We start from the raw sequence: 24,538 nt of genomic DNA, 5'->3' as shown, positions 1-24,538 counted from the left end.
ATGAGAGCAACCACTTACTATGTCTGCCTTTCTTTTTTTTTTATTTCATCTTCGTAACAGCCCCGAGATAGGTACTCATCTTGTAGATGACATATAAATTGTGGTTCAAAGAGATGAAGTGCTCTTTCACGTGAGCAAGTGACAAAGTGAGGACTTGAACCTGCCTTACTGGTTGCCACAGCAGAACCACATTGGCCTGGCCCGGCGCCCTTGGCACAGTGGTTGGCACTGGCTGGGCCAGGTAAACAACAATGACAACTGCAACCAAAAAATAGATGGGCGTTGTGGCTGGCGCCTGTAGTTTCAGCTACTCGGGAGACTGAGGCAAGAGAATTGCTTAACCCCAAGTGTTTGAGGTTGCTGTGAGCTATGATGCCACCGCACTCTACTGAGGGCGATGGTGTGAGACTCTGTCTCAAAAAAAAAAAGCCACATTGGGCAAGGGAGACAACTAGAGCAAAGAAGCTGAAGTGAGAAACAGTACAGAATAGGGGAGGGGGCTACAGAAAAAAAATATGATTACAGAAAAATGATGTTTCTGCAGCACTTAGTTCCACTCAACAAAGACACGAGAGTGGAGGCTGGAGAGAACAGTGGAGCCATGAAGGCTTTGTCAGCCACAACCAGGAATTTGAACCTGGCCCTGTGGGTGGTCAGGGGCCAGCCCCTCTGCCCAGAGGTTTCACAAAGGGGAGTGATAGGAGGAAGGATGCAGGCAGGAGAGGGAATGCAGAGAGCCTGGTGCAGTCTACTCCAGAGCTTGCTTTTCACCATGTTTTTCATCATCACACACGGAAAATTATTCCTGCCCCGTGCTGTACCAGATTACAAAGGAGGCGGCTGTTGGCAGCCAGCAGCAACCAAACCAAGGATTCCAGCCATCTGAAGTCCCAGCATAGCCACTCCTAGGGCTGAGGAATTCCCAGGCACGTGTACCCCAGTCTCAGCATACCCAGGCTCAGATAATGTCAGTGCAGAATGAAAAACAAGAGCCGTTTCAAGGAATAAGAAAGCAAAGTTAGTATCGCATGGTGAAGGGGCAAAGAAAAAGGAAGACAACTTCTAGGTTTCTGGACTAAATAACTGGACAAACTGCGTTTTTATTATTTGAGGTTTGTTTGAGGTATGTGCAGAAGCCCAACAGATAGTGAAGTAGGCTATGGAGTCAGACAGATTAAGTCCAACTCTTAGCTTCACCAACTTACTAGGTCTGTTACCTTGGGTGAAAAGTCCATTCACGCATCTGTAAGACAGGGACATTAATAACATTATAGTGTTGTGTGAAAGTAAAATGAAACAATGTGCAATGTCTGGAACGTAATAATAGATCTAATAAATGGCAATGCTGTTATTGTTGTCATATTATTTATTATTGTTATCAATAAATCTGAAGCTCAGAAAAGAAGCAATTTCAGTAGCCATCAAGTGGGAATTGAAAACATAAGAATAGGCCTGTGGCTCAAGCGGCTAAGGCGCCAGCCACATACACCTGAGCTGGCAGGTTCGAATCCAGCCTGGGCCCTCCAAACAACAATGATGGCTGCAACCAAAAAATAGCTGGGTGTTGTGGTGAGCGCCTGTAGTCCTGGCTACTTGGGAGGCTGAGGCAGGAGAATCGCTTGAGCCCCGGAGTTGGCGGTTGCTGTCAGTTGTGATGCCACAGCACTCTACCCAGGGCGACAGCTTGAGGCTCTGTCTCAAAAAAAAAAAAAAAAGCATAAGAATAAATGAGATTGATCCAAAAAGTGTGTGTGTGTATATGTGTGTATATATATTTTTTTTAAACAGAGTCTCACTTTGTCACCCTTGGTAGAGTGCCATGGTGTCACAGCTCACAGCAACCTCAAACTCTTGAACTTATGCAATTCTTTTGCCTCAGCCTCCCAAGTAGCTGGGACTCCCGGCACCTGCCACAATGCCAGGCTATTTTTTTTTTTTTTTTGTAGTTGTCATTGTTGTTCAGCAGGTCTGAGCTGGGTTCTAACCCGCCATCCCCAGTGTATGTGGCCGGCCCCCAAGCTGCTGAGCTATAGGCACCGAGCCAAGAGTGTATATATTGAAAAGGGAGGACGCTGAAGAGAAGCACTGACATTGACCGGGTGAACAGAGCAAGAGGAGGAGGAGGAAAACCACGAGAGCCTGGTGTCATGGAGGCCACGTATAGCAACCAGCGGTTGGCCCCCTGCCTCACTTCCTCCTTCCTTATAGAAACCAGTTTCTTGGGCTTAGGTAAGCACTCTTCTCTCAGCAGTACTGCAGAGGGGGCCGGTGGAAATCCCCCATCTCCAACCAGGAGGTGACTCAACATCAGTAATCCCATTTCCCATGCCAGTGATTGGTTTAGGAAGGTGTATTCAGTACAGTTCTGTTCAATGTAATTTGATGGAAAATTTGCTGGGGGACTTCTAGAAAAGATCTCCTTGATCTTATAAAGAGATGTGCATGCAAATCAAAATCACAGTGAGATACCACTTCACTCTCACTAAGATGGATAGAATAAAAATGCCTGAGACAGGCTCGGTGCCGTAGCTCAGCGGTTCGGGCAACGGCCACATGCACCAGGGCTGGTGGGTTCAAACCTGGCCTAAGCCTGCTTCACCAACAAACAAACAAAACAGCCAGGCATTGCAGCTGGCGCCTATTATTCCAGCTACAAGGGAGGCTGAGGCAAGAGAATCTCTTGAGCCCAAGAGTTTGAAGTTGCCTGAGTTGTGACACCATGGCATTCTACCAAGGGCAACATAGTGAGACTCTGTCTCAAAAAAAAAAAAAAATGTCTGAGATAACAGCAAGTATTGGTAAGGATATGGAGAAATCAGAACTCCCAGACACTTCTGGTGGGAATGTAAAATGATACAGACACTTTGATGAACAATCTGGAAGTTTCTTTAGATTGATTACCATAGAGCTACCATATGATCCAGCAATTCCATTGCTCAGTATATACCAAGAGAAATGAAAACATATGTTCACACAGAAACTAGTACACAAATGTTTATAGCAGCATTATACACAATAGCCAAAAAGTGGAAACAACTCAGATATTAATCAACAGACAAATGGATACACAAAATGTGGTATATCCATCCATACGAGGAAATATTATTTGGCCATAAAAGAAAGAAAGTACTGATAGGTGCTACAACATGAATGAAAGTTGAAGACATTCTGCTAAAGGAAAGAAGCCAGCAGCAAAAGATTACATACTTTATGATTCCATTCATATGAAAGTCTAAAGTAGGGAAATCTACAGAGACAGAAAGTGAACTAGTGAGGCCAGCACAGTGGCTCACGCCTGTAATCCCAGCAGTCTGGGAGGCCGGGGCAGGTGGATTACCTGAGCTCAGTAGTTCCAGACCAGCCTGAGCAAGAGTAAGACCCCATCTCTAAAAATAGCCAGGCAGTTGTTGTGGTGGGTGCCTGTCCTCCCAGTTACTCAGGAGGCTGAGGCAAGAGGATCACTTGAGCTCAAGAATTTGAAGTTGCTGTGAGCTGTGACACCACAGTACTCTACCAAGGGTAACAAAGCGAGACTCGGTCTCAAAAAAAGGAAGGAAGAAAGGAAAGAAGGAAGGAAGGGAGGGAGAGAGGGAACTAGTGGTTACCAAGGACCGGCTTAGGGGGATGTGATACCTAAAGGATACAAGGTTCTTCTTGAGGTGATGAAAATGTTCTAAAATCGATCACAGCTCCTATGAATGAATGTACTACAAACCATTGAATTATACACTTTCAATGAGTAAATGGTATGGTATATGAATTATATATCAATACAACTGTTCTATTAATAAAACCAGACACTTCTCAACGTTGTCATGTCTGGGTGGGATGGCAAGGACTGCTCCAGACATCTTGCTGCCAGCATGAGGGTGATATCCTCATAAAGAGAAAAGGGGTGGTGCTTGTAGGTCAGTGGCTGGGGCACCAGCCATGTACACGAAGGCTAGTGGGTTCAAACCCGGCCTGGGCCAGCTAAAACAATAATGACAACTGCAGCAAAAAAAAAATAGCCAGGGGTGGTGGTGCCTGTGGCTCAAGGAGTAGGGCACCTGTCCCATATACTGGAGGTGGCGGGTTCAAACCCAGGCACCCGTCCCATATACTGGAGGTGGCGGGTTCAAACCCAGGCCCGGCCAAAAAACAAATAGCCAGGGGTTGTGGTAGGTGCCTGTAGTCCCAGCTACTTGGGAGGCTGAGGCAAGAGAATCACTCAAGCCCAAGAGTTTGAGGTTGCTGTGAGCTGTGATGCCACGGCACTCTATCCAGGGTGACAGCTTGAGACTGTCTCAAAAAAAAGAGAAAGGAGAGGCCAGGTTCAGTGGCTCAAACCTGTAATCCCAGGACCTTGGGAGGCTGAGATGGTAGGATCACTTGAGGCCAGGAGTTTGAGACCAGCCTGGACAATATAGCAAGTCCCTATCTCTACAAAAAATTTAAAAATTAAAAGAGAAAAGTGGCATCAAGATATTGCTGAGAAGCAGCAAGAGATCCCTAGCAGTACCACACCTGGGTGTCCTGTTATATGACATGATGAATTGTTGAAGCCAGCTTGAGGTGGAGTTTTTGTTGTTGATGTTATTTGCAAACAATCAGGTATTTTAATCACAAGGATTTTAATATAGGGAATTAGCTGCTTACAAACCCTTTGGAAGCACTGGGCAATCAAGTTCTGGCCTGAATTTCCATAAATGACTCCTAGGACCCTGCAAAACTGACTCAGTGGTGGCTACAACTTCTGTCTCCCATCAGGAAAGTGGGAACTTGGGAGGCAACCACTGGAACTATTGCATTTATGAATAGTGCTTTGTGACTCAAGGGTCAGAAAGCCATTACCAAACAACCATAGCTGCCTGTCAGCACTCGCCCCACAAAGCTGGTGAATGACCATGGAGCCCTACTTGGGAAGGCATGCCCAGCTCCTGACCTCCCTTGCCTGAAGAAAACAGCCAAAGCAGCAGAAAGAGAACCTTCACTTGACTCCCACCTTCCTGATGTCTCCCACCTAATGACCATCTTTGCTCTAATTTATTCCTACTTTCACCTCAGATCTTCTATTTGTAATCATTTTTTCTTCTGCCTGATACATATTCTTTAAATTTTTCTGAAGGTCTGCTTGTGAAGATTTTTAGTTTCGGTTTCCCCTGAAATATCTTTGTTTTGCCCTCATTCTCAGGAGATTTCTTTTCTGGGCATAGAAGATAGATTGTAGTTATTTTCTTTTAGTATATGAATATTCTCATTCTTAAGGGCCTATTGCCTGCAGACACTTCTGATACCAAATGGTCAAGGTTCAGTACAAGAAATAGAAACCAGCAGAAAAACAGTTTGATCCAGGGAATTGGTACTAAAAATCACTACGTGTATTAAAAAAGGAACTCTGACTAGGCCTCCAGGAAAGACTGTCTGGACACTGAACACTCTAGAGGAGCTACCACTTCCCCCCCTTTTTTTTTTTTAATAATTGACATTATTTACCTATGCACCCCCATTACGCCCCACTTCCCAACACTGTTGCATTGGGGGTTAAATTTCCAATACATACTTTGGAGGGGACACATCCTTCTTTTTTTTTTTTTTTTGGCCGGGGCTGGGTTTGAACCCACCACCTCCGGCATATGGGACCGGCACCCTACTCCTTGAGCCACAGGCACCGCCCATGAGGGGACACATTCTTTGTCTTCTTGTTATTTATTATTTTTTTATTATTTATTATTATTATTTTTTATTTTTTTTTTTTGGAGACAGAGTCTCACTATGTCGTCCTCAGTAGAGTGCAGTGGCATCAGAGCAACCTCAAACTCTTGGGCTCTGGCAATCCTTTTGCCTGGGCATCTCAAGTAGCTGGGACTACAGGAGCCTGCCACAATGCCCATTTGTTAGGTAAAGTCCCTCTTACAATCGTATCTTGCCCCCAAAAGGTGTGGCACCCCACCCCACTCCCTTCTTCCCTCTCTCTGCTCTTCCTTTCCCCTACCCCTCCCTCCTTCTTTCTCTCTCTGGAACTACCACTTCTGTGACAATCAGAATAATAGAAAAGCCACCTTTGGAACTCAGTCAGGTTTAGTAACACAGCACTGTTGCCACCAAAATTGCATCTGTGACCTATTCCCACAAAAGGAGGCACTGGATACTAGAACGGTCCCAGAGAAAAACCCTATGTCTTCATGATTTTGTTCGCAAGGAGAAAACAAAGAAAACATCAAAAATAGGGCCTGGCATAGTGGTTCACACCAGTAATCCCAGCACTTTTGGGAGGCTGAGGCAGGAGGATTGCTTGAAGTTTAGAGTTCAAGACTAGCCTGGGCAACATAGTGAGACCCTCATCTCTACAAAACATAGAAAAATTAGCTGGGTGTGGTGGTGCATGTCTGTAGTCCCAGCTAGTCGGGAGCCTGAGGCAGGAGGCTCACTTGAGGCCAGGAGCTTGAGGTTGCAGTGAGCTATGATGATGCCACTACACTCTAGCCCAGTGACAGAGCAAGACCCTCATCCGAAAAACTGCAAAAATACAGTTTGTCTCACATCTTCTTTCTAAATTCTGAAAACCCGATTTGTATAACCAACTTAAAGGGAATCCACAAAGTGTGGCTGTTTCCTTTCCAAAATACACTAAATAGGCTCGGTGCCTGTAGCTCACAGTATGACATTTGTACAGGGAGATATTCTAGAAAGAAATAGGAATAGTGGAAGGGAAATCCCTGTTGTTAAGTGGCAGGCAATGGAGGGCCCTGCAGTGGCAGTGGGTTTGACAGTACAGAAGCCAAGGAGACTCCTGGGAGGGCTGTGTCAGCGCAGTGGTGGAAAAGCCAGATTGTACTGGGTGAATGGTAAACAAGGAGTGAGCTGCGGATTCAGCCAATGCAGATGGTTTGAGGGTTCCTGTGAAGAGGAGAGGAGAAAGAGATAGAGAAGACACACACAGCTTCAAGGGGAGTTTGGTTGCTTGCTTTTCTAAGAATGGGAGAATCAAATGTGTTTCTGGGTGGAAGAGAAAGTGTCAGCCAAAGAGAACAGAGGGAGGAAGTGGATACATGACGGGTGGAGAGCTTGCAGCTGGGGGGAGGGGTGCTTGTGATATATGGAAAGATGGTTCTGATATTTTGCTAAGTGACAAAAGCGTATTTTAAAACAAACATTTGTATGATCATTTTTCTGTTTTCAAAATACATTAAATAGGCTCAGTGCCTGTAGCTCATTGAGTAGGGTGCCAGCCACGTACACCAAGGCTGGTGGGTTAGAGCCCGGCCCGGGCCTGCTAAACAACGACAACTGCAACCAAAATAGCCAGATGTTGTGGCCGTTGTCTATAGTCCCAGCTACTTGGGAGGCTGAGGCAAGAGAATGGCTTAAGCCCAAGCGTTTGATGTTGCTGTGAGCTGTGATGCCATGGCACTCTACCAAGGGTGACATAGGGAGACTCTGTCTCAAAAAGTAAAAATATATTAAATACATTGACAGGGGCAGCGCCTGTGGCTCAGTGAGTAGGGTGCTGGCCCCATGTACCGAGGGTGGTGGGTTCAAACCCAGCCCCAGTCAAACTGCAACAAAAAATAGCCAGGTGTTGTGGCGGGCACCTGTAGTCCTAGCTACTCGGGAGGCTGAGGCAAGAGAATCGCCTAAGCCCAGGAGTTGGAGGTTGCTGTGAGCTGTGATGCCACAGCACTCTACCGAGGGCAACAAAGTAAGACTCTGTCTCTAAAAAAAAAATTAAAATAATAATAAAAAATAAATAAATGAATGAATAAATACATTGACAATAATCACTGAGTTGTCAGACAGCCCTCATAGAGACAAAACTCAGTTTCAGGTTCACTGTTGTGAGGCTACACCACTGAGCTGGAGCAGCCCCTGCCAACAGCACCGGCTTGGGCAGGATAAGAGTGGAGAGAGTGAGGTGGAGGCCAGTAGACCCATACCCAGCCTCATGCCCATGAGACTGGCTTGTTCATAGTCCTCATGCCAAAGTCATGATCCCAACTTGCCCATCCTCCCAAACTCTGAGGAGCAACCTGCCATTAGTTCTTCTGGAACCCAATTTCAGAGCCTGAGGCAAAGCATCTCCCCATCTTACTTACTCTCAACAGATGTCCTTAACAATTTTGTCAGGGAAAAGCCATATTCCAGTAAGGGGAAGTTAAGTAATTGCATATGCAAAGCCTTGCAATATACATAGCTTTCCCGTAGCAACCAAATTGTTCTCAGCCACAATTTAATAAATTGTCCCCCTCACACTCAAATCGTACCGGAAAGGTCTACTGACCACGGTTGTCATTTATAAATGACTTAATAAATCATATTAAGTTCTGATAAAAAGCAATAGTGGAGGCTTGGCACCTATAGCTCAAGTGGCTAGGGCACCAGCCACATACACCAGAGCTGGCGGGTTCAAATCCAGCCTGCCAAACAATAATGACAACTATAACCAAAAATAGCTGGGCATTGTGGCGGGCACCTGTAGTCCCAGCTACTTGGGAGACTAAGGCAAGAGAATCGCTTAAACCCAGGAGTTGGAGGTTGCTGTGAGCTGTGATGCCACTGCACTGTACCCAGGGTGACAGCTTGATGCTCTGTCTCAAAAAATAAATAAATAAATAAAAAAGAAAAGAAAAGCAATTGTGGAGACATCCAAGTTCCCCAGAGCTGTCTTGGAACACATCCCAAAAAGCCCTGGTATGACTGCAACACTTCCCTCATGTTTCCTGTCCCCCTCACGTTCAAATCATACCGGAAAGGTCTACTGACCAAGGTTGTCATTTAAGTATATGACTTTCTTAAAAATAACTTAACATGGTTTATATTAACTAAGCTCTTCTCAACTCCTGTCTAAACCCCTCATCATGGCTATTTCTTAAGCCAACCTTACATCAAAGTATTTATATATAAAAAGTATATAAATATATATATATATTTATATATAAATAGTTACAAATATAAACATTTTCCAAGAAAATCATATATCAAAATGTTAATAGCATTTTTCTGAATACTACTTCAGAACTGAGTATAATTTCTATTTTCTCCTTTTTGTTTATTGTCCTTTTTACTTTTTCTACAACAACTTTGTAGACACAAGGGACATAAGTTGTGCTTGAATTACAAAAGGAATATATTTCTGAAAATAGCTAAAATGCTGAATAATATATGTGCTGAATAAAAAGGAAGTTAAACTCAGGAATGAAGGCAGGAATTTAGAGAGGTAGGCAAAGCACTGAAGCCAGATTTGAACTCAAGGACGTATGAAAAAGGGGTGGCTCTGAGTATGTTTTTGTAGCCTCTCAGGACTAGCAGGACAGAAAATAAAGCCCACCCAAGAGAGAAGCCCAATAGGAAACTCCCCCAAAGCTGGGACTCAAGAGGGCTACCTTCTCAGTACAAACATGGCTTAGAAATAAACTCTTCCATCCCCAAAGGACTGCAAGGAAAACTGTCTTTGTCATATCCCAAATCAACCCCAAATATAACCCCAAATCAATGTGTGGGGTATCTCCCTTGAGAATTTGTATATGGTATTTGGTATTTGTATATACCATATGCCTGCCCTCCTGTAGGGTTTCAGCCTGAATTCACATGACCAGGCACTATCTCCCTCCCCAAAAGGAAAAGAGAAAACAAAAAATCCTAGAGCAAATAATTTGATTAAAAATGGTTCTAGGAGGGGATTGTGGGAAGATGGCCAACTAGAAGTGGCTTTCAGGACAACCTCTGAGCTCGATTGGGCAGGTGATGCCATGCTTAAGTGACTTTTGACTGAAATTGGACCTGCTCCCTTTACTTGGTGGAGGCTCTCTGAGCTTAATTGGGTGGGCAGTGTCTGGTACTTAAGCGACTTTCAACTGAATTTTGGACCTTTATCAGAAATAATAAAGGGGAAATAACAACAGATGCCACAGAAATAAAAAGATTCTCAACAATTATTACAAAAAACTCTATTCCCAGAAATATGAAAATGTAGAGGAGATGGACCAATATCTGGAAGCACAATTATCTTCTGAAACTCAGTTGGAAATATTTAGAAATCTTGAATAGACCAATATCAAGCACCAAAATAGCATCAGTTATACAAAATCTACCAGGAAAGTCCTGGATCAGATGGCTTCACACAAAAATTCTATCAAACCTTCAAAGAGGAACTATTTCCTATAATGCATAAACTATTCCAAAATACAGAGAAGGAAGGAATCCTCCCCCAACACATTCTATGAAGCAAATATCACCCTGAACCCTAAACCAGGAAAGGACCCAACCAAAAAAAAAAAAAAGAAAAAGAAAAATACAGACTAATATCATTAATGAATACTGATGCAAAAATATTCAATGAGATATTAGCAAGCAGAATACAACAACACATCACAAAGGTTATATATCATGACCAAGTGGGTTTTATCCCAGAGATGCAAGGTTGATTCAACATATGTAAATTCATTAATATGATACACCACATAAATAGAATAAAAAACAAAGACCATGTGATTCTTTCAATTGATGCTAAAAAGGCTTTTGATCTCTAGCATCCTTTCATGATAAAAAACACTTGAGAAAATAGGCTTAGATGGAATATTCCTTAAATTGATTAGGGCCATCTAAAGCAAACCCACAGTCAATATCATATTGAATGGAGTAAAACTTAAAGCATTTCCACTCAAATCTGGAACAAGACAAGGATGCCCACTGTCTCCACTGCTATTTAATATAGTGTTGGAAGTCCTGGGCAAATTCCACGATAAGGCAAGAGAGAGAGAAGGCAAGAGAAGGAGATCAAAGAATCCAAATGGGGACAGAGGAGGTCAAACTCTCCCTCTTTGCAGATGACATGATCTTATACCTGGAAAACCCCAGGGATTCAACTACAAAGCTCTTAGAATTGATCAAGGAAGATAGCCAGGCAAGAGAAAACAAAAAATCCTGGAGCAAATAATTTTAGCAGTGTCTCAGATACAATCTCTGATTAATACCCCAAATCAGTAGCCTTCATATATGCCAACAATTGTCAAGCTGAGAATAAAATCAAAGACTCTATTCCTTTCACAATAGTGCCAAAAAAGATGAAATATCTGGGGCTATAGCTAACAAAAGAAGTGAAAGATCTCTATAAAGAGAATTTTGAAACTTTGAGAAAGGAAATAGCAGAAGATGTCAACAAATGGAAGAAAATGCCATGCTCATGGCTGGGATGAAACAACACTGTTAAAATGTCCATACTACCCAAAGCAATCTATAAATTTAAAGCAATCTCCATCAAAGCACCAATGTCATACTTTAAAGAACTTGAAAAAATAGTACTTCTATTCATATAGAACCAGAAAAAACTCCAAATAGCAAATACAGTTCTTAGAAATAAAAACAAATCTGAAAGCATCACATTGCCAAGATTTCAGGTTATACTACAAGTCTATAGTGATCAAAACAGCATGGTACTGTAGTACTGGCCCAAAAATAGAGACGTAGATATATGGAACAGGTTAGAGAATCTAGAGATTAACCCAGCCGCATATTGTCATTTGATCTTCTATAAGCCTAACAAAAGCAGGCACTGGGGGGAAGTTATCACTTTCAGAAGACTGAAACTGGACCCACACCTCTCACCATTGACAAAAATTGATTCTCTTTGGATAAAAGGGGGGGGATGGGGAAGACAATTGGCAGAAGGAGGGAGGACATGAGGTGGGATCTCACCTAACATGCACATCGTGAGGGTGTATAATACACCTCCTGGGCGAGGGGTTCTTTTACAACTGGAACTTTACCCTGGAAGTGAGAACAATGTAACCTAAAAATGTGTACCCTCATATTAATTTGTAAAATAAATAAAAATAAAAATGGTCCTAGATTTGCAATACCCATAGTACCTGACAGAAGCAAGTGTAAATCCTTTCCAGTGGAACTCAGGAATTTGCCTTCATCCCTGTCCTCAAAGAATTCCCACAAGGAATATTCCAAAGAAAATAAAATAATTCACTAAATCTGCATGTAAACAGGGCACTAAGTGAGACCAGCAGAAATAAGACAGCATATTCAGACCTAAACTTTAGATGTTGGAATTATTAGAACTAGTAATCAAATAAGTATGTGTGTGTAATTTAATAGATAAAGAGAGAACCTTGACAATATCACTAAAGAGAAAGCAGATGTGGAAAAAACAAACAACTTATAGAAAAGAAAAATATGGCCAGCGGTGGTGGCTCACATCTATTGGGGAGGCCGAGGTTGGAGGATCACTTGAGGATAGGAGTTCAAAATCAGCCTGAACAAGAGCAAGACCTCTACAAAAACTAGAAAAGTGAGCCAGGTGCAGTGGCCTATCGTCCCAGATACTCAGGAGGCTGAGGCAGGAGGATCACTGATTAGGTATGGCTGAAGGAATGATTAGACATGGAAGATAGAACTTATGTGTAATATAGCCCAGAGAGATAAAGATATGGAAAATATAAAATGGAAGTTTAAAAAGACATTGAATATAGACTGAGGCTGTCTACATTTAATCATAGTTTGAGAGAAAGAGAGAGTAAATAAAGAGTAGAAAAGATGATATTTGAAGAAATAATGGAGGAATACTTTCTGTAAATGACACAGACCCTAGTCCACAGGTTCAAAAAGCAAAAAAAAAAAAAGATTCCAACAATGATAAATAAAAAGAAATGTACACCTAGACCCATCATAATGAAAACAAAAACCACAGTACATTAAATATTAAATTATTAAATGGTATACTGTATTTTATAATATAGTGGAAATCCAGGACATAACTTCCAAACTGTTAGGAAGAGAAAGGAATGGAAAGAAAATCAATCCAGGGCGGCACCTATGGCTCAGGGAGTAGGGTGCCAGCCCCATATACCAAGGGTGGAGGGTTCGAACATGGCCCCGGCCAAACTGCAACAAAAAATAGCCAGGCGTTGTGGCAGGCACCTGTGGTCCTAGCTACTCAGGAGGCTGAGGCAAGAGAATCACCTAAGCTGAAGAGCTGGAGGTTGCCATGAGCTGTGACACCACAGCACTCTACCAAGGGCAACACAGTGAGACTATCTCAAAAAAAAAAAACCCAAAATTCAACACTAGGAGTAGAAGGAAACTACCTCAACATAATAAAAGCTAAGTATGAAAAAGCCACAGTGAACATATTCTTTTTTTTTTTTTTTGGAGACAAGAGTCTGACTCTGTCACCCTGACTAGAGTGCTGTGGCATCATCACTGAAACCTCAGACTCCTGGGCTCAAGACATCCTCTTGCCTCAGCCTCCCAAGTAGCTGGGACTATGGGCACCCAGCACAATACCCAGCTATTTTTAGAAACAGGGTATTGCTCTAGCTCAGGCCGGTCTCAAACTCCCGAGCTCCCGATCCCAAGCGATCCACCCATGTCGGCCTACCAGAATACTAGGATTACACTGTGGTGAGCCACACGCCTGGCCTGGATATTTTTTATAATTCAATGTATTGGGAAGTGCCTGTGACTCAGTGAGTAGGGCACCGGCCCCATATACCGAGGGTGGTGGGTTTGAACCTGGCCCCAGCCAAACTGCAATTTAAAAAAAAAAGTATAGTTCAATGTATTTTAATAGTAAACTAACAAGAGCAGCACAGAAGACAGACAACATTAAAAATATGTATTTGCGGCTCAGTGCCTGTGGCACAAGCAGCTAAGGCACCAGCCACATACACCTGAGCTGGTGGGTTCGAATCCAGCCTGGGCCTGCCAAACGACGACGGCTGCAACCAAAAAATAGCTGGGCGTTGTGGCAGGCACCTGTAGTCCCAGCTACTTGGGAGGCTGAGGCAAGAGAATCGCTTGAGCCCAAGAGTTGGAGGTTGCTGTGAGCTGTGATGCCATGGCATTCTACCCAGGGCAACAGCTTGAGGCTCTGTCTCAAAAAAAAAAAAATGTATTCACAGGTAGGACAACTCAGTTTAAAAAGTACAGTGATGGATGGATTCTACTGTATAATAAAAATTCTACAAATACCATTTAGTGGCCATCAATAAGAAGTTTACTTGTTCTTAAAAAATCCAAATGCTGGCATTGTCTAGAAAGATTTTTTTTTTTTTTTTGTAGAGACAGAGTCTCACTGTACCGCCCTCGGGTAGAGTGCCGTGGTGGCACACGGCTCACAGCAACCTCTAACTCTTGGGCTTACGCGATTCTCTTGCCTCAGCCTCCGGAGCAGCTGGGACTACAGGCGCCCGCCACAACGCCCGGCTATTTTTCGGTTGCAGTTTGGCCGGGGCTGGGTTTGAACCCGCCACCCTCGGCATATGGGGCCGGTGCCCTACTCACTGAGCCACAGGCACCGCCCCTGTCTAGAAAGATTTAACAGGGTCATTTATAACTGTTACTAGGTTGAACTGCTGAAACTTGTTCACTGAAGCATTTTGACTTGCATTAATGCTTCACGCTCCTGCATTTATATTAAAAATTCACACACAAATGAAAAATGGAAAACCTGACAACTTCCCTCACCTATTTTTCCACTTGCAATCCTGTACTTAGGTATCTCTTAACCCTGTGGGGAAAAAATATCTGAGGTTCAGAATTTTTTGTTTTTGAGAATGAAATGTTTTCTCATGATGGTGGATTCTCAGGCACATTCTCCAGGCATGCAGTGTGCTAGCTGGGTGTCCTCTGGCATAACTGCTACACATCTGGCATGGGTAGCACACAGGTTGGTGTCTTCAAAAAGGCCAACCAGGTAGGGTTCACTTGCCTCCTGCCAAGCACCAATATCTGCACTCTGGAAGTGCAGACCTGTCTTGAAGTCCTGAGCTTTCTCCCACCAGATGCTGGAAAGGAAATTTGTTAATCAGAAATTCAGAGGATTTCTTGTAGCATCTAATTTCACAGAGTGCCCCAAACCAGGCCTGTGAAGCCATGGTATAAAGGCCTCCTTACTTACCACCCACTTAGACTGGAGCTCAGCAAGGTAGAGGCAGTGCTGGTGTTACATGGTGACAGCCCAGTAGCCTGGATTTTATTATTTGTGCCTCAACTAAGAGTGGGAAGAGTGACTTTGCACTGATCACTTAGATGGGCAAGTTCTGTGAACTAAGTGCCTTCCATGCACCACTCTTTACATAACACTCAATCCTACGAAGCTGATACTCTCATCTGACTTTATCGATGAGAAACCAGAGATTTCAGGATATAACCAGCTTGTTCAAGGCAATGCAGTAATAACAGCAGAGTCCAGATTTGAACCAGGCCTGCAGGACTCCAAAGTTTGTGCATTTCTTTTTTTGTTGTGTTTGTTTGGGTTTTGTTTCATTTTGAGACAGTCTCACTCTGTTGCCCTGGGTAGGGTGCCCTGGCATTAGCTCAATTCACAGCAACGTCAAATTCCTGGGCTCAAGCAATACTCCTGCCTCAGCCTCCAGAGTAGCTGGAACTACAGGTGCCTGCCACTGAGACTGGCTAATTTTCTTTTTATTTTTAGTAAAGACAGGGTCTCGCTCTTGCTCAGGCTGGTCTGGAACTTCTGAGCTCAACCGAGCCTCCCGCCTCAGCCTCCCAGAGTGCTAGGATTACAGGTGTGAGCTACCTCGCCTAGCCAAGTTTTTGCCTTTGTGATGGATATTGTGCCCACCCTCCCTACCCACCCTTGTCTTGCAATATCGTGTTTGCTATTGATAAGGAAAACTATTCTGATCCAACCTTTTGCATCCTAGCACTAAGTTTGACCTTATCTTTTAAAATTTTAATTGTAATTGATAAATAATAATTGCATATGTATTTATGGGGTACAATGTGATGGTCTGACATATGTATATACCATTGGTCTCATTTTCTATCTGAAAAACTCTATTCTAGAAGCCAAGATATTCACTGGCTCTAGGAAAAAAACACAATTCCGTTAGAAAGTTTGAGTAGATAGCCGGGCGTTGTGGCGGGCGCCTGTAGTCCCAGCTACTGGGGAGGCTGAGGCAAGAGAATCGCTTAAGCCCAGGAGTTGGAGGTTGCTGTGAGCTGTGTGAGGCCAGGGCACTCTACCGAGGGCCATAAAGTGACACTCTGTCTCTACAAAAAAAAAAAAAAAAAAAGAAAGTTTGAGTAGAGGCTGCAAACCTTAACTTTCAAGTTCTATGAGGTTTCAGTGAGCACCCAGAGGCCCCCTACTATGTTCTGTTCCATTGCTTCGCTTCATCTTCTTGACAAGTTGTCTGTCTTGATGACATAATGACATTACACTTGAGAGTCATAACTAAGACCAGGGTTTACAATGCTAAGGTCAGGAAGTCAGGGTAAAGTCACCATTTCTGGAGGAGTGACAAACAAGTTGTCAAACTTGCCTTCCTGTTCACCAGAGATGTTACTCCTGCATGCAATGGACTCAGATATTCACTGATCTTTGAGTTGAGGGAGTCAGAATTCTCATGGAGAGGAGTTATGTAAGTTCCCATCACGGTCCAAAAGGCAAGTTCCAGCGGATGTGAAAGTCTTAGCAAGTAACAAGGCTATATCAACAGAGGCCTCAGTTTCACCATCCATAAATAGGTATAGCAAGTCCTCAGATTGTGGAAAAGATTAAATAAGATATGCATAAAAGTGCCTGGCACTTAGTGAACATTGAATGGCTTGATGGCTATGTAATCCTAGAACTTTGGGAGCCCAAGGCAGGAGGATGAGAGAGACCCTGTATCTACTAAAAATAGAAAAATTAGCTGGGTGGTGTAGTGGGTGCCTGTGGTTCTAGCTACTCCGGAGGCTGAGGGAGAAGGACCACTTTGAGCCCAGGAGTTTGAGGTTGCTGTCAGCTGACACCACAGCACGCTAGCCTGAACAGAGTGAGATTCTGTAAATAAATGAATAAACAAATAAACAAAAGTAGCTACGATCATTCTCCTCACTTTTATTAAATATAGATCGATTTTGAGTTTGTTCAGATACTTGAACATATTGTTTTACATTATGATAACTAACAATGTTACCTCCAACAGATGCCGAGCTGTGGATCCAGAGTAGCATCTGCAGCAGCTGGGAAGTCATTCCAGGCTCTCAGCCTGGAGTTTTGGCAACAATTTGATCTGAAGATGGCAGCCAGGGTGCTTTGGGGCAGCCTCAGCCTGCTCCGAGTGCTGTGGTGTCTCCTTCCGCAGACAGGCTACGTGCACCCAGATGAGTTCTTCCAGTCACCTGAGGTGATGGCAGGTAAAGCTCCCATGTGTAGTTAAGATGAAGTTGCAGCAGAGTCTGGCTGAGGCTCTGGTGGGCTACTTTGTGGAGAGGGAGAAGCATATCTGTACAGATGAGCTGCAAATCCACAAGCAAAGTGGCAGAAGGCCCTCTGGGTTAAGAACTTAGAAGTGGGACTTCACTTCTCCTTCCTGACCTTCAGAATGATCCTCATACCTCTTTGATGTTTTCCTTCTTAAATAGCACAGCTCATTTAGAATGAAAGTTGTGTTGGACCTCTCGTTGGAACAATTTTAGAGTTGGGCTTCCCTGGGAGTCAGGAAAGCGTACACAGGACTGTGAGCTGAGGTAATGAAACATTTCTTCTGTAGGTTCATGTGAGGGAATACAGATCTATGATCTCTGCTTGTTAGAGCTTCTCTGCTAGGTGGTATAGGGCACGCCATGAGGATGGCTGCCAGGGGCCTTGAGGCTTTTCAGATGCTGTGGGCTTATGGCTTCTTCTTCATGGTTCAAGGTGGCTGCTTGAGTGCCAGCTATCAAGTCCAAAAATAGGTTTTCCAGCTGACAGAAGAGATGGGCATACTTACTCTCTTTAAGTCATATTTGTGAAGTCACATACTTTTGACCCATTTATATTTTATTGGTTGGAGTGTATCATAACCACCCCTAGCTGAAAAAAAAAAAAAAAAGATGGGAAATATTCTTTTTATACCTGACCAAGTGCCCCGCTAGAGAGACTAAGGAAGAATAAGGACTAGATAATGGGCAGACATACAGCTACCTTTGCTTAATAAGTGGATTGTTTTTTTTTTTAAGTTAAAAGGTTCAGGATTCTTTCCCACATATTTTTAAAGCCCGATCCAGGCCATACACAATGCCTCCTGCCTATACTCCTAACACTTTGGCAGGTTGGGATGGGAAGATTACTTGTGGCCAGGAGTTTGAGACCAGACTGGGAAATACAGCAAGATCTCATCTCTAAAAAAACTGTTTAAAAAATTAGGCTGAGCACAGTGGCTCAGGTCTATAATCCTAGTACTCTGGGAAGCTGGGGCAGGTGCATCATTTGAGCTCAGGAGTTCCAGACAAGCCTGAGCAAGAGCGAGACCCAATTTCTACTAACAATAGAAAACTAGCCAGGCATTGTTGCAGGCACCTGCAGTCCCAGCTACTTGAGAGGCTGAGGCCAGAGGATTGTTCAAGTCCAAGATTTTGATGTTGCTGTGACACCATGGTACTCTACCCAAGGCACAGAGTGAGACTCTGTCTCAAAAATAAATATAAAGGCTTGGCACCTGTGGCTTAAGAGGCTAAGGCGCCAGCCACATACACCTGAGCTGGCGGGTTCAAATCCAGCCCAGGCCCGCCAAACAATGACGGCTGCAACCAAAAATAGCCGGGTGTTGTGGCAGGCGCCTATAGTCCCAGCTACTTGGGAGGCTGAGGCAGGAGAATCGCTTGAGCCCAGGAGTTGAAAGTTGCTGTGAGGTGTGAAGCCACAGCACTCTACCAAGGGCGACAGCTTGAGGCTCTGTCTCAAAAAAAAAAAAATATATATATATATACATATATACACACACATATGTAAAATAAAATAAAAAATATTAGTGATGTGTCATGGTATGCGACTGTAGTTCCAGCTCCAGAGGCTAAGGTGGCAGAATCTCGTGAGCTCAGGAGTTTGAGGCTGCAGTGAGCTCTGATGACACCACTGCACTTTAGCCCCAGCAGCAGAGCAAGACCTTGTCTCTAAATAACAAACAGTAATAATAATAACCAAAACCTGAGCCAGTAAAGAGCAGCCAGATTGATCTGATCCTAGATTTTCTGTTCCCCTTTTACCATCTGACATCGATACATAAAATGCTGGAGGAGTAAATAGCAGAAGCAATGAGCCTGAATGATCCCCAGGCCACATAAGCAGCTCTAAACAACCAGCAAGGTTATCTAGCCTGAAATGCTGTGGACAAGGGGCGTTGGAGTGGAGCTGCAGAAATTAAGAGTTTGAACTCTCACCCCCACCTCTCAGGTTTTGGGGGCATTGGGATGCAGAGTCACAGACCAGACAACAAGGTTGTTTTGGGGTTTTTTTGTTTTTTTTACCTTTTTAAATTATTTAAATTTTTAGAGATGAGGTCTCACTATATTGCCCAGGCTGGTCTCAAACTCCTAGGTTCAAGAGATCTTCCTGCCTCAGCCCTCTGAATAGCTGGGACCACAGGCAAGAGCCACTGCACCCAATTTATTTTTTTAATGGTAGAAGTACAAGTTGGATATATTCTTCTTATAAAAAATTTAGGGTATCACACACAAAATCTCCTTTGACAATAATCCTGATGGCTCACCCCCTCCACTGTCACATCCCCTTTCCTGGAGAACAATCACAGAGATGAGTTTCTGACTGGTGAGAGCTTAGAACTCTGAGAAGAGGAATAAAGCCTCTTCATTCACAACCCTTTTCCAGGGGACATTGTCAGCCCATCTCTCAGGCATGTTCCTTCCACCCCCTTCACAAGGTGGGGCATCACCTTGAGCTTCCCCATATTTGCTCCTATTGCTACATCAAGAATCATCCAACCTGGCAGCCTCGGACTGCACCCATCTGTGAGTTTGTAGTTCCGCAGATCAAAAGTCCTGCATGGACTCGCTGCTCAGGGTGTCATGAGTTTGAAATCAAGGTATGGGCAAGGCTGGAAGCTCTCTAATTCTAGCAGAATTTAGTCATTTCAGCTATGAGATTAAAGTCCCCATTTTCTTGCTATCAGCTTCTACAGGCCACCCACATTCCTGGCCAGTGTCCCCTTGCATCTTTTAAGCCAGCAGTGGACATCGCATCCTCCTCCTGCTTTGAATCTCTGCCTCTTCTGCTTTCACTAGGAGAAAAATCTGCTTTTAAAGGGCTTCAGTACCAGGTCAGGCCCACTCAATAGTCCTTTCACTTTACGGCCAGGCTCCCATATAACATAACCTAATCACAGCAGTAAAATCTGTCCTGTGCCCAGTCCAGGGATTACGCAGGGTGTGTGCACCAGGGAGTGGGAAATCTTGGGTACCATCTTAGAATTTTGCCCATCTCATCCCTAAGTTTGGAATCAGCTCACCTCTGCCTCTCTCTCTGCAGAGGACATCCTGGGTGTGCAGGCCACCCGGCCTTGGGAGTTTTACCCCAGCAGCTCCTGCCGCACGGTGGTCTTCCCTCTACTGACCTCTGGCTCTACCTTCTGGCTGCTCAGGCTCTGGGAAGAGCTGGGGCCATGGCCTGGCCTGGTGAGTGGCTACGTACTGCTGGTGGGCCCCCGGCTCCTCCTCACTGCCTTCTCCTTTGCCCTAGATGGGGCTGTGTACCACCTGGCCCCACTGTGGGGGGCGAATCGCTGGAATGCTCTGGTCCTGCTCTCTGGGTCCTACGTCACCCTGGTCTTCTACACGAGGACCTTCTCCAACAACATTGAGGGGCTGCTCTTTGCATGGCTGCTGGTGCTTGTGTCCCCCCGTATTATCAGGAGCCCCACACTTAAGAAGTCTGCTCCAGGTCCATGGTGGCACAGCTGGCTTCTTGGGGGCATCGTGGCTGCTGGCTTCTTCAACCGGCCCACCTTTCTGGCCTTTGCTCTTGTCCCCCTTTTCCTCTGGGGCACTCATGGAGCCACAAACCCTGGTTTCAAGCCCCTAGCCAGAGAGGCCCTGACACTCTTCCCTGGGGCAGCCCTCACAGCAGCAGTGTTTATAGCCACGGACAGCTGGTACTTCTCCAGCCCCTCTCAATCCAGTACCCTTGTTCTTACCCCTGTCAACTTCTTATACTACAACCTTGATCCCCAAAACCTGGCCCGGCATGGCACCCATGTGCGGCTCACTCACCTGGCAGTCAATGGCTTTCTGCTCTTTGGGGTGTTGCATGCCCAGGCCTTGCAGGCTGCCTGGCAACAGCTCCAGGTCTGCCGCCAGACCTTTGCACAAATGGGCTTCCAGAGGGCGCTGGGTGCCTGGCCAAGCACCAGATCTTACCTCCTTCTCCTTTACTTCATGCCCTTGGCCTTGCTGTCTGCCTTTTGCCACCAGGAACCTCGGTTCCTAATCCCCCTCCTGGTTCCCTTAGTCCTGCTTTGCAGTCCACGGACCCGGCCTGTGCCCTGGAAGGGCACCCTGTTTCTCTTCAATGCCCTGGGTGCCTTCTTCTTTGGCTGCCTGCATCAGGGGGGGCTGGTTCCCGGCCTGGAGTACCTGGAGCAGGTGGTCCACACCCCTGTGCTCCCAAGCACCCCCACCCACTACACACTCCTCTTTACCCACACCTACATGCCCCCCCGGCACCTCCTCCACCTCCCAGGCCTGGGGTCACCAGTAGAGGTGGTGGACATGGGTGGGACAGAAGACTGGGTCTTGTGCCAATCACTGAAAAGCTTCTCCAGACAACCAGCCTGCCAAGCGGCTGGTGGGCCGTGGCTCTGCCGCCTCTTTGTGGTGACCCCTGGCACCACCAGGCATGCTGTGGAGAGGTGCAGCATCCACCTCAAGAATGAGACTCTCATGTTTCCTCATTTGACCCTGGAGGATCCACCAGCCCTGTCTTCCCTGCTGAATGGGGCTTGGAGAGACCATCTCAGTCTTCATATCATGGAGCTGGGGGCTGAAGCCTGACAGTATGACAGAGTTATGACAGAGCAGCCACTGCCTGAGATCCAGCCACAGAAAGTGTCACTCCATTTTCTACTTGGGCAGCTGGGCTGGATACCAGGACAGGGCTGTGGTTCTCCTTTGGAATTCCCACTGCTGCCTCTCCTGGGGACAGCTATTGGCTGTTCTGCCTTCTGTGTGAACTGGCACTCTTCCCTAAGAGACCAAAGATCTGACCTGTCACAGTCCCAAATTCAAGGTCCCCAAAGGACCCTGATGTAACCAATGGCAACTAATGTCTATTCCTGCCCTATTCCTTCCAGCCACTGTGATGTTTTAAATATATAATAGCGCCTGGTTATGAAAAAAGACAATGAGCTGCTAATGACATCCTTAAATGACCTCTCCCAAACTTTTCATGGTGCCTTACTTCTTACTATCATGACAACCCTTGGGCTTTCTAAGGCCAATCTGACCTTCCAGATACATGGAAAGCAGTGTGGCAAAGTAGAGAACAAGTGGTTCTCTACTTGGGTCTCTACTCAGGGGACCCAAGTTCTGGTCACTGGTCTGTCACCACTTAGTGTGTAATCTTGAGAAAAACACTTCTACTCAGCCCATTTCCCAATCTGTACAACACCTCTCTGAGCAGCCTGCCACCTAACACTATGTCATTCTTGGGAGTCCACAACATTATGTCCCTGGCTCAACAGGCACATCTCTTAGTAAGCACTTTAAGCATGGAAGTGGAAGGGGCAGTGTACTCAATGGCATTTTGGTGCCAACTGCCTCAGTGTTTATTACCCATACAAATCATTCTGGAGATTTTCTCCCCCTTCTCTTCTCCTGTACCTAAGAAATGGTGGGAAATTCTCCAGTCATTCCTGCACCTGCCCTTAAGAATCATTTCCCACCCCCACCCCCCAAAAAGAATCTTTCTCCCAGATTAGGGAGGCCAGATGTTCTATCTTCTCAGTAGTGCTGTGGGTCTTAGGCCGTCTCATCCTACCCCAGTGGGAACCGAGAACACACAATGCTCAGTATCTGGTTACCAGCCCAAAAGCTTTTCCTATGGCTTCAAGCTTCCTAGAGTGCATGATTAACCTTGTAGCCTAATTAGAAATGATCAGAAATTGAGCTAGGAGGATCAAATTTCTGTTTATAATGGGCTCTTTAATCAAGGGTCCATTCGTTAGACCATAATATTGGTTTGCATCGTAGGACCTCTAAAATGGGGAATAGGAATCTGGGTAGCTTGTCCCGTGGTAAGCAGTACTCTTACCGCCTGGTGGTGATGCTGGGGGAAGACAGGCATTGAGCATCAGTGTAAATGTCGCAAAGAGCTGTGACTTATGCCCTGGAGTCAAATGACTCTGCTCACATCCCACTCGTAAGGCTTTGGACAACTTAAGAAGTAGTTCACCTCCTTCTATGAATGTGGTTGTAATAAATCAGAGGCACTACCATAGAGTGCAATGATTAAGTACCAGCACAGTATAAGCACTCAGTATGTGTCAACTATTATTGCCATTATTGCTTATAGCCCCCAGTATCCATCTTGTCTGAGAAGTACCACACTCATGCTTCTTAGCTCACATATTTAATCAGAGGATTTGGGCAGCTGCAGGCTTCTCTCTATCCATGACCTTCCCTGGAGTTAATTGTCCTGCGACAGCACCGCAGCTGCAGCTGCATCCACTAAGAGTTTTAGTCCCATTTGCGGAGGGAAGGCTCTCTCTCTGGCTGTGGTTCGTTCTGTGGTTCTCGGTACCTGCTGTGTCCAAGTCCAGTCTATACCTCTGTCAGGCTTCGGGGTCTTTCTCCACACTGTGCGCTGTCCAATCACAGGACTTCAACCGGGATGTCGTTTTAGCCTAAGTTCTTACGCATGGGACGTCCGCAGGCCAACAATCCGATTCGGGATTCGAAGCCGTGCTCACTGCTCTGGATGATTCTTTAACGCCGAGGCCGGTGTAGAGCCCAAAAGGAAAAGTAAGCGACCTCGACCCAACCCAGGCAGGGGTTAAGTGCTAGCACCCGGGCCCCTCTGGTTACCTGGCGGTGACCCCGGGCGGTCCCGAAGGCCGCGGCGTAGCTCGTGGGTGAAGGTGTCCTTGAATCGCTCAGCGCGGCGGCCCAAGGACCCTGCAGGCCCAGCCGCGAGATCCCGCAGGCGGCGGGCTGCGTCCTGGCCGCGTAGCTGGGCCTGCAGCAGGGCGAAGGCTGTGAGCTGCGCCGCACGTCGGATGGGCCACGACTCGGCCAGACGCTCCACCAGCTGCGGGCTGTGTAGCAGAACGGCCAGCAGCCGCCGGAGAACCATCTTCCTCCCAGCGCCCGGGAACCGGGAGCACGCCGCTCTCACCTTCCGATCGGCGTCGCTCCACGACGGACCAGGTCGGCGCCCGCGCCGCCTGATGACGACACTGCCACGCTCGGATTGGGCACGACGAGTCCCACTTTTGGCCGCCGCGCGTTTCCGCTTCCGCCGACGCCATAGGTGCCTCGTTTTCCCGGAGTCGCCGAGTCCCTGTCCACCTCTCTGCATTATGTCGGGTGGCCTCCTGAAGGCGCTGCGCAGCGACTCCTACGTGGAGCTGAGCCAGTACCGGGACCAGCACTTCCGGGTACGGGGGGTCGGGCCGCGAGAGGGGAAGGCCCTGGGCCAGAACGCCGAGAAACGCTTTGCACTTGTGTCTTTGTGTCGTACCCCATTCTGCTTGTGTCCCCAAACGCCAAATGGGGCTCCAGTTCCTGCGGGGGAGGCAGCGAATGGATGCTGGAAGAATTTGTGCGT

General features: G+C 45.8%; 2 protein-coding genes across 5 annotated transcripts in view; one reads left to right on the top strand and one right to left on the bottom strand.

The window, feature by feature from the left end:
- Nucleotides 1-24,538, top strand: part of NCBP2 (nuclear cap binding protein subunit 2) — a 36,825-nt gene that overhangs the window by 3,149 nt on the left and 9,138 nt on the right. The window contains exons 2-3 of one of the 3 annotated variants that reach the window (XM_053565070.1): nt 16,926-17,136; nt 20,246-20,391. In XM_053565070.1, coding sequence (XP_053421045.1) covers nt 16,926-17,136; nt 20,246-20,391 — 357 coding nt within the window. The other 2 variants (XM_053565069.1, XM_053565072.1) reach the window with 2 other exon arrangements.
- NCBP2AS2 (NCBP2 antisense 2 (head to head)) lies at nt 18,456-24,162 on the bottom strand. 2 transcript variants are annotated; one of them, XM_053565075.1, is made up of 2 exons: nt 23,797-24,162; nt 18,456-18,655 (listed from the first exon to the last, which is right to left on the bottom strand). In XM_053565075.1, the coding sequence occupies exons 1-2, from the start codon at nt 24,062-24,064 to the stop codon at nt 18,471-18,473; spliced, it is 453 nt and encodes a 150-aa protein (XP_053421050.1). In that variant the 5' UTR covers nt 24,065-24,162; the 3' UTR covers nt 18,456-18,470. The 2 variants fall into 2 exon arrangements, with proteins under 2 accessions (XP_053421050.1, XP_053421051.1); XM_053565076.1 differs by lacking the exon at nt 18,456-18,655 and adding an exon at nt 23,326-23,695 and having other exon boundaries at nt 23,797-24,160.

This window comes from Nycticebus coucang, chromosome 16 (genome assembly GCF_027406575.1).
Source record: "Nycticebus coucang isolate mNycCou1 chromosome 16, mNycCou1.pri, whole genome shotgun sequence".
Lineage (NCBI taxonomy): Eukaryota > Metazoa > Chordata > Mammalia > Primates > Lorisidae > Nycticebus > Nycticebus coucang.
Note: the sequence above shows the minus strand (reverse complement) of the source record. Positions and strands in the feature narration are given on the sequence as shown.

Excerpts from the sequence above, each read along its gene's own strand:
- NCBP2AS2 (XM_053565075.1), bottom strand. The coding sequence starts at position 24,064 with ATGGTTCTCCGGCGGCTGCTGGCCGTTCTGCTACACAGCCCGCAGCTG. Across the intron at positions 18,656-23,796 it reads CCGCCCGGGGTCACCGCCAG|AGCCTCAAGCTGTCGCCCTT; the intron begins GTAACCAGAGGG and ends TTTTTGAGACAG.